The sequence below is a fragment of the Babylonia areolata genome, chromosome 12 (genome assembly GCF_041734735.1).
Source record: "Babylonia areolata isolate BAREFJ2019XMU chromosome 12, ASM4173473v1, whole genome shotgun sequence".
Lineage (NCBI taxonomy): Eukaryota > Metazoa > Mollusca > Gastropoda > Neogastropoda > Buccinidae > Babylonia > Babylonia areolata.
The window spans coordinates 38,372,878-38,382,877 of record NC_134887.1 but is presented as its reverse complement, the minus strand read 5'-3'; the positions used below and the strand labels follow the sequence as shown (position 1 = coordinate 38,382,877).

General features: G+C 46.6%; 1 protein-coding gene across 1 annotated transcript in view; it reads left to right on the top strand.

Annotated features, from left to right (window-relative positions):
• Positions 1-7,678: 7,678 nt before the first annotated feature.
• Positions 7,679-10,000, top strand: part of LOC143287922 (uncharacterized) — a 104,502-nt gene continuing 102,180 nt past the window's right edge. Inside the window, exon 1 of the mRNA XM_076596165.1 lies at positions 7,679-7,855. Coding sequence (XP_076452280.1) covers positions 7,679-7,855 — 177 coding nt within the window. The remainder of the gene's footprint in view (positions 7,856-10,000) is intronic.

Below are 10,000 nucleotides of genomic sequence, written 5' to 3'. Positions count from 1 at the left end.
GAGAGAGAGAGAGAAACGCTTGACGCTTTGATGTTTTACTGTCATTGACTGTACAGTCCTTGTGACATACATTAACAGGAAACATAAGATCAAACAAAGAAACATAATATAAATCAACATTCTCATCACACACACACACAAATAATGTATATACCGAAAATGGGACAAACATAAATCAGCTGATTACTTCGGTCAGCTCGACCATCCAAAATGAATAAATATTTTTTTGCATACACATGCACACAATCATGTTGTATCTATCAAATTATCATCAAATAATATGTCATACAATAGTTTTTTTCCCCCCATAAATGAATAAATGAATTTTGCTTGACTCATATTTGTACATCTAAACTTCTGTTTATCATTTGAGAGAGACGGAGAGAGAGAGAGAGAGAGAGAGAGAGGAGAGAGAGAGAGAGAGAGAGAGAGAGAGAGGGAGAGAGAGGGAGAGAGAGAGAGAGAGAGAGACGGAGAGGGAGAGAGAGAGAGAGAGACAGAGGGAGAGGAGAGAGAGAGAGGGAGAGAGACGGAGACGGAGAGAGAGAGACGGAGAGAGAGAGAGAGAGAGACGGAGAGGGAGAGAGAGAGAGAGGGAGAGAGAGGAGAGGGAGAGAGAGAGAGAGAGAGAGAGAGAGAGACAGAGGGAGAGGAGAGAGAGAGAGAGAGACGGAGAGAGAGAGAGAGAGAGAGAGAGAGAGAGAGATTCACTTTGGAGGATGAGGGAGGCAGACGCAGTGAGCGGCGCCAATCACCACCGGCAGCTGACAGACACTGAGATCGTGTTTATAGGTCAGTGCTGACAGACCGCTGGAGGGTTCCGCGGCCATCTTGAATTTTGTCGCGCGTGCCACATCGCGTCAGAATCTCGCGAGCAAAAGGCGATCGGCACAAAACCAAAAGCAGGCAAACAATTTTTTTTATTGTGACAGTGTCCTCCATTTCTTCAGTTGATATTTGGAATTACGGAATTTAGGGCTCAGCAGGGCTCGTCGCTGTACTACAGACAGACAGTGATGAACAAACTAACCGACTTTTGTGTGTGTGTGTGTGTGTGTGTGTGTGTGCGATACAACATGTCATCCATTGAGAAAACGTGTTTTAAGCAGGTTTGTTGTTGTTGTTGTTGTCACAGTGTTGTTTTTTCTCACCGGTCAAGAACAGACAGGGGTATCTGTTTTGTATTTGTATTTCTTTTTATCACATCAGATTTCTCTGTGTGAAATTCGGGCTGCTCTCCCGAGGGAGAGCGCGTCACTACACTACAGCGCCACCCATTTTTTTTTTTTTTTTTTTTTCCTGCGTGTAGTTTTTATTTGTTTTTCCTATCGAAGTGGATTTTTCTACAGAATTTTGCCAGGAACAACCCTTTTGTTGCCGTGGGTTCTTTTACGCGCGCTAAATGCATGCTGCACACGGGACCTCGGTTTATCGTCTCATCCGAATGACTAGCGTCCAGACCACCGCTCAAGGTCTAGTGGAGGGGGAGAAAATATCGGCGGCGGCTGAAACCGTGATTCGAAACCAGCGCACTCAGATTCTCTCGCTTCCAAGGTGGACGGGTTACCTCTAGGCCATCACTCCACTCCACTGATAGCCTGCATTGCTGCAGCCAAAACCTCTTGTGTCGGGTCAGGTTTCAGTCGGACTGTCTTGCTGAACTCAGTGTTGTGCCCCTTGCCTTGTTACTTCCCTTTCCCCTTTCTCACTCGTCTCTCCGTCACACGTTCATTCTTCATTTTGTTTCAGTTTTATTTATTCATCTTAGTTTTGTTGAAACTCATGTATGAGCACATTTTTTTTATTTTTATTAAACTTCTAGCTATGATGACGACATCCGTCACATATTTAGTATGTACATGTATCAGGACAGGACTTTTTTTTTTTGTAACTGATTTATAAGGTTTTCTTTGTTGTCCTGTTCATCTACCATCTGTGTTGTCTTGTGACATGTTCCAGATAAAATAATGTTTAAACCAACCAAACACTGTACCAAACACTGTGCCATCGTATGCACAATGTGAAAATCCGAAATATTAAGCGGCAAAATAGAGAGAGAGAGAGATAAGATAAGATAAGAATAACTTTATTATCTCGAACTGGAGAAATTTGGTCAGGTGCATTATCACAACATAGACAAGTAAACAACATGGGGACCATAACTGTAAAAGTCAACAACAGCTTTTACGAATATTACGAAGATACAAATGTAAAAAAATATCACATACACCGTTTCATACATACATCCACACACTGCAGGTAATAACTAGTATTCTTAATGTAAAAACAGAAAAAAATAAGAAACATTATTTGAATATAATTATAAACATAGCCTACTATACTGCACATTGATTATAATAGACAGATAAGATAAGAATAAAGATAAATTGCGGAAAACCGCAACCAGATAATCAGCACACACCCGCACCCACCCACCCCCCACACGCGGATTACTTGATTAAACAAGAGTAATAAACATATGTTCTAAAATAAAAGCATTTCACATATTCGCTTTTAAAAACATTGCAATTAAAGAGAGAGAGAGAGAGAGAGAGAGAGAGAGAGAGAGAAGAAAAAATAAATCACCTGCTGTTTCGCACCTTCTGTCTCTCTTGATCGCCTATGTTGCTCGCAGTTTGGGAGAACTAATCAGCTTCGAGAGCACAGATCACGTGACGCGCCATTGTGTAAGTACGGTACTCTCCAGCGGTTTATTACTCTGCATCTTCGGGAATATTATTATTATTATTATTATTATTATCATAAGTTATAGCTGGACACTCATGCGCGGACACGGTAGAGAGCTCCAGTATTGTAGCAGACTCCCTCTCTCACTCTCTCTACTACGGGTTCTATGAGAGAAAGAAAAAAAAAGGAAGAAAAAAGCCTAGATAAAAAGGAAGGGCTACATTTGGATGGTATGGTCAATCTCGACATTGGTAATTATTTGATGTGTTCGTATTGATATGATGGGTTTTGATGTTGAGGCACAAATAATTATTGTAGTTTTTAGTATGTGTTTGTATTGATACGATGTGTGTCGATCAGTGTTGCATGCGTAAATATTTATCGTATGATTTATCTGTACTTTGTTTTCTGTGTACTGTCCAAACCTTGGAGACGAACGACTGAAAAAAAAGGCACATTACCCCCCCTGTTACATGTACTTTAAACTAATGACAAAGTGCCAAAATGTCGCAAATCTGTTATTTATGCTGTTTCAAATCTTGTTTTTTTCGCCCCCTTTCTGTACCATTTTATCCATTCTGCACCATTTTGTTCTGATTTACTAGTACCTACTATGTCACCAGTACACAGCTTTTTCAGCTGCTGACATCAAACATTTTCAGTGCTCAGTGTTGACTGTCCCACACTATTACTACCTCCACTCCACGACTCCCAAGCCCAACCCCTCCCTCCCTCTCCCAAACACAACACTCCCCCTTCCCAAGTTCCTCACCACTACAGGCTTGCCATAAGTTACGTCCCCTGTGTCGCCGCGGTGCTGTCCCTTTGAAGAGCCGGCCGACCCTTCGTCGTTCGGTTGACAGCAATGTCGACCAGTAGCAAGCCGCTGGCGAGAGACCATTTGGGGGAGAGGGGAGCGGTGGTGTGGGGTGTAGGGAGGTGGGGGGGGGGGGAAGGGGGGGTGAGGGGGGGGGTAAGGGGCGAGAGAGGGAGAGAGAGAGATTGAGAGAAAGCAAGTCAAGGTGCGAGAGAGGGTTTGTGGGGTGGGGGGGTGGGGTTGGGGGTGTAGGGGAGGAGGGGGAGGAGGGGTGGGGGCTGGGGGGTGGGGGGGTGCTGGCGGGGCGAGGGAATCTGAGAGTTATTGAGGACGTGAGAGACAGTGTGTGTGTGTGTGTGTGTGTGTGTGTGTGTGTGTGTGTGTGTGTGTGACAGAGACAGACAGACAGACGGAGAAGAGAAAGTGTGTGTTGAGAGAGAGCCTCAGAGAGAGACAGTGTATGTGTGTGCAGTCAGTGTGTGTGTGTGTGAGACAGAGACAGACAGACAGACACAGTGTGTGTGAGAACCTCACAGAGAGAGAGAGAGAGAGGGAGAGAGAGAGATGACAGAGAGAGAGAGAGAGGGAGAGAGAGGGAGAGAGAGAGAGAAAGAGAGGGGGGGGCAGAGAGAGAAGAGAGAGAATAGAGAGACACACAGAAAGATAGAGAGAGAGGCCACAGAGAGAAAGGGCAGAGAGAAAGATGACACAGAAAGAGAGGGAGAGAGAGAGAGAGACAGAGAGAGAGAGATAGAGACAGAGAGAGAGAGATAGATAGAGAGAGAGAGATAGAGACAGAGAGAGAGAGATAGAGAGAGAGAGATAGAGACAGAGAGAGAGAGATAGAGAGAGAGAGATAGAGACAGAGAGAGAGAGATAGAGAGAGAGAGATAGAGACAGAGAGAGAGAGATAGAGAGAGAGAGAAAATGACATGTAGTGTGTGTGTGTGTGTGTGTGTGTGTGAGAGAGAGAGAGAGAGAGAGAGAGAGAGCGCAAAAAAGGTGAGAGGAAAAAAGACAACAGAAAAAGAGAGAAGAAGAAGAAGAACGACTCAGGACTCACTGAGAACTCAAAAAACGTTGTTTTTGTTTTGTTTTGTTTTTTTAATTCAATGATTAAGATTTTAGGCATGGCCCGGCCATTCTTCAGTCCACTGAATCTGTTCTTGCTAATCTACATTACAGACGAAGAAGAAGAAGAAGAAGAAGAAGAAGAGAGAGAGAGCACAGAGAGAGAGAAAGTTACAGCACAAAGAGAGGCGTTGTGAGTATAAGAAACACACACACACACACACTATACACACACACACACAACACACAGACACACACACTACACACACACACACACACACACACACACACACACACACACACACACACACACACACACACACAGAGCGAGTATAAGAGCTTCAGATACAGGAGCTACTTTCTTTTGCAACACTACCATGTCAAAAGGGCCCGTCCTCTGTGTTACCACAACCAGTGCAGCGAAAACTCCCTACTATGCCTTTGGCCGAGTCCCTGCTATTATATACCATATAACCCAGGCTACATACATACAGCCCTTGTGTTTAGTATTGTAGCAGTCAGCGGCAGTGTCTTGTGTTGAGGCGAACTCTTCTCTCTCCCGGCTCAGCATACTCTGCTAGCACTGCCCCTCTTCTCTCTCTCTCTCTCTCACATGCTTCGGGGCCCGCCGCTACCGTGTGTGTGTGTGTGTGTGTGTGTGTGTGTGTGTGTGTGTGTGTGTGTGTGTGTAGTGTATGTGTGTGTGTGTGTGTGTGTGTGTGTGTGTGTGTGTGTGTGTGTGTGTGTGTGTGTGTGTGAGTTGTGTGTGGTGGAGAGAGAGAGACAGAGAGAGAGAGAGAGAGAGAGAGAGAGAGACTCACACACACACACAGAGCCGAGAGAGAGAGAGGGAGAGAGAGACACGCAGAGAGAGGGAGAGAGACAGAGAGAGAGAGAGAGAGAGAGAGGGGGGCGTGGGGGGAGAGGGAGAGAGACACACGCAGAGAGAGGGAGAGAGACACAGAGGGGGAGAGAGACACAGAGAGGGAGAGAGAGAGAGGGGGGGGGGGGGTGGGGGGAGAGGGAGAGAGACACACGCAGAGAGGGAGAGAGACAGAGAGAGACACAGAGGGGGAGAGAGACAGAGAGAGAGAGAGAGAGAGAGAGGGGGCGTGGGGGGAGAGGGAGAGAGACACACGCAGAGAGAGGGAGAGAGACACAGAGGGGGAGAGAGACACAGAGAGGGAGAGAGAGAGGGCGAGAGAAACACAGACAGACAGAGAGACAGACAGTAAGAGAGACACAGAGAGAGAGAGAGGCCCGAATCACCTTTACTGCGTGTTTCGCTCTCACCCACAACTACTACAAGCTGGCCCAGCAGTATAGTAGCGCGCGGCACAGCGCTGGTGGGGCCGGGCCCCCCATCGGTCCGCTTCGCTCAGTGCATGTTTTGACTGTGAAGGGAGAAGGCGCCGTCAGCCAAGCTACTAGGGCAGGCAACACTTCAGCACAGCCCCTCCGCACAAAGCCATCGTGGGAAGTCAGTCACTGCGGAGATGAATTGAACTTGGTGAAAACAACTTGGGGGTTGTTCGTGTTGTTGTTGTTGTTGTTGTTTGTTGTTTGCAGACGTTACCTGTTGAATCGGATTTCTGTTTGATTTTGTGTGTGAGAGAGAGAGAGAGGGAGAGAGAGAGAGAGAGAGAGAGAAGGAGGTACAACGTATAGAACGAGGAGGAAACTTGGAATTTTTCAACCCCGCGCCCCGGCTTCTTGGTTGGTCAGTGGTCAGTGGTAGTCGTAGTGGTCAGTCAGTGTCCGGCTTGACCGCTCAGTGTGTAGTTGGAGGGGAGGACGAGGTTCAGCCGCTGGACTCGGTGTGTGTGTGTGTGTTGGTTGTGTGTTCCTCCTGCCTTGTGCTGCGTCCGACTGACTTGAGTCCTTCCACGACTCTTTCTTTCTTTCTTTTATTTCTTTCCCTCCGGCCAGTGTGTGTGTGTGGTGTGTGTGTGTGTGTGTGTGTGTGTGGAGACTTGGCCGAGTCAGGTTCTCACACCGTGAAAAGAGGATGGTCACGGTGAACCTGTCGATACTGTGAAACGCTGTGAGATCCGCGACTGACAGGCGACAGTTGACAAACCCTTCGACCCGTCAAGGTATCAAGGTATCACCTTTCAGGTGGTAAAAAAAAAAAAAAAAAAAAAAATATATATATATATTGCCTTCAGGATTCAGACTTCGTTTTCATCTTGGAGACCGACCCATCTTCTCGATTCGTGTGGTACGAGAAGGTTATTGTGACCGGCTGCCTAAGCCATAGCAGTGTGGCCATAGCCAGCAGGAGTGGCTACTTCAAAGGTTGCAACTTCGCGTGTCTTCGGTGGTCTATAGACCCCCGACTGACGTCGTGAGAGAGAGAGAGAGTGTTCGGCATCTGTGACCATCTCTCGCCAGCCGTGGCCCTTGTTCAGGTTTCAGGGGACTTGGCTGAAGGGACTTTAGGGCGGGCGGCCTCTCCCTCAGCCGGCGTGTTCTGGTTCACGTTAGGGACCAGCCCTGTACCACCACCACCCACCATCCCTTGTCAACATTTGGGCTGCTGTGGGGGGTGGGGGTGTGTGTTCGTGCATCCGTCCTCCACAATGTGATCCACGTTGTCTTCACGACCTGTGTGTATCTCCGGTGTGTGTGTGTGTGCCGGTGAAAAGTTCTACCGTGAGCATTGAGGGTTTCGTTTCAGGTTCGGATCTTTTAGTTCTACACCAGCCCCTCTTCAGTTCAGAATCCAAGACAGACGACGGACAAGGTGTTGTCGGCTCTTTGCAGGGGAGGGGGGGGGGTCATCCTTCCAACACTGAGGATGCTCCACTGGCACAGTACGTGGGACAGCAGCAGCAGCAGCAGCAGCAGCAGTACCACCATCAGCAGTCGTAGCAGCTGCTCCAGCTGCAGCAGACAGACCGTGCTGCGTCCTGTAGGGAAGGAGGATGAGGAGGAGGACGGAGTGGCCCCACCATGCCGGCAGTGCTAGTTCCCCCTCCTCCTCCTCCTCCTCTCACCCCTCCTCCTCCTCCTCCTCCTCCTCCTCCTCGACTCTGGAAGCTTCCTGCACGTGGAGGCGGTGTGGTGGTGTGGTGGTGGTGGTGGTGGTGGCAGGCGGTGATGGTGATGATGGTGACGGTGGTGGAGGGGGCGGGGGCGGGGGTGGAGCGGGCGGTGGTGGAGACTGTGCTGTACAGCCCCGTGCAGAACGGCGGCTACGTGACGCAGTCGTACAAACTGTCGGGCAGCTTCTCCCCGTGTGGCACGGCCGTTAGCGCCGAGGGCCGCATCATCCAGGTCAGTCATGTCTTGTCTCTCTGTCTGTCAGTCCGTCATTCTGTCTGTCTGTCTGTCTGTCTGTCAATCCGTCATTCTGTCTGTCTATCTGTCTGTCTGTCACTCACTCTGTCAGTCCGTCAGTCTGTCTGTCTGTCTGTCAGTCTGTCTGTCTGTCTGTCAGTCTGTCTGCCACTCACTCTGTCAGTCCGTGATTCTGTCTGTCTGTCTGTCTGTCTGTCACGCACTCTGTCAGTCCGTCAGTCTGTCTGTCTGTCTGTCACTCTGTTATTCCGTCTGTCTGTCTATATGTATGTATGTCACTCTGTCTGTCTGTCACTCACTCTGTCTGTCAGTCTGTCTGTCTATCACTCACTCTGTCAGTCCGTCAGTCAGTCTGTCTGTCTGTCACTCTGACAGTCTGTTTGTCTGTCCGTCTGTCTGTGTGTCACTCACTCTGTCAGTCTGTCTGTCTGTCACTCTGTTATTCCGTCTGTCTGTCTATATGTATGAACGTCACTCTGTCTGTCACTCACTCTGTCTGTCAGTCAGTCTGTCACTCACTCTGTCTGTCAGTCAGTCAGTCTGTCAGTCAGTCTGTCTGTCTGTCTGTCACTCACTCACTCTGTCAGTCAGTCTGTCTGTCTGTCTGTCACTCACTCACTCTGTCAGTCAGTCAGTCAGTCTGTCTGTCACTCACTCATTCTGTCAGTCAGTCAGTCTGTCTGTCACTCACTCATTCTGTCAGTCAGTCTATCTGTCTGTCTGTTACTCACTCATTCTGTCAGTCAGTCAGTCTGTCTGTCACTCACTCATTCTGTCAGTCAGTCTATCTGTCTGTCTGTTACTCTGTCAGTCAGTCTGTTTGTCACTCACTCTGTCAGTCAGTCTGTCACTCACTCACTCTGTCAGTCAGTCTGTCACTCACTCACTCTGTCAGTCTGTCACTCACTCACTTTGTCAGTCAGTCAGTCAGTCAGTCCCCCTGTTTGTTTAATCAGTTATTTTGTTTCAACATATAATACAACTGTAACGATGAATTCGGAAGCCTCTATTTCAGATTGCCACAATACAACTGTAACAATAAACTCCTCAGCCTTTATTTCAGAACTATTGTAACAATGGTTTCGACAACCTTTATTTCAGATTGTTACTATACTACTGTAACAATAAATTCCTCAGCCTTTATTTCAGATTGTTACAATACTACTGTAACAATAAATTCCCCAGCCTTTATTTCAGATTGTTACAATACTACTGTAAGAATGGTTTCAACAGCTTTTATTTCAGATTTTTACAATACTACTGTAACAATAAATTCCCCAGCCTTTATTTCAGATTGTTACAATACTACTGTAACAATAAATTCCTCAGCCTTTATTTCAGATTGTTACAATACTACTGTAACAGTGAATTCCTCAGCCTTTATTTCAGATTGTTACAATACTACTGTAAGAATGGTTTCGACAGCTTTTATTTCAGATTGTTACAATACAACTGTAACAATAAATTTGCTCAGCCTTTATTTCAGATTGTTACAATACCACTGTAACAGTGAATTCCTCAGCCTTTATTTCAGAACTATTGTAACAATGGTTTCGACAACCTTTATTTCAGATTGTTACTATACTACTGTAACAATAAATTCCTCAGCCTTTATTTCAGATTGTTACAATACTACTGTAACAATAAATTCCCCAGCCTTTATTTCAGATTGTTACAATACTACTGTAAGAATGGTTTCGACAGCTTTTATTTCAGATTGTTACAATACTACTGTAACAATGGTTTCGACAGCTTTTATTTCAGATTGTTACAATACTACTGTAACAATGAATTCTACAGCCGGCTTTAGTTCAGATTGTTACATTACTACTGTAAGAATGGTTTTCGACATCCGTTCTTTTTATCATAGTTTTAGTAAGGACAGAAAAACTATTTTTTTTAAAGTCCAGTCGAAAAACAAACAAACAAAAACCAAAAGGATGAACTTTATTGTGGTGGCGGTGCTGGCCGGGGTTTTGTTTTTGAAATTAAGCTATATTCTTTAAATTGTTCAACAGTACACCTGATTGCAATGCAAACAAGTCATTCGGATGAGACGATAAACCGAGGTCCCTTGTGCAGCCTGCACTTAGCGCAACGTAAAAGAACCCGCGGCAACAA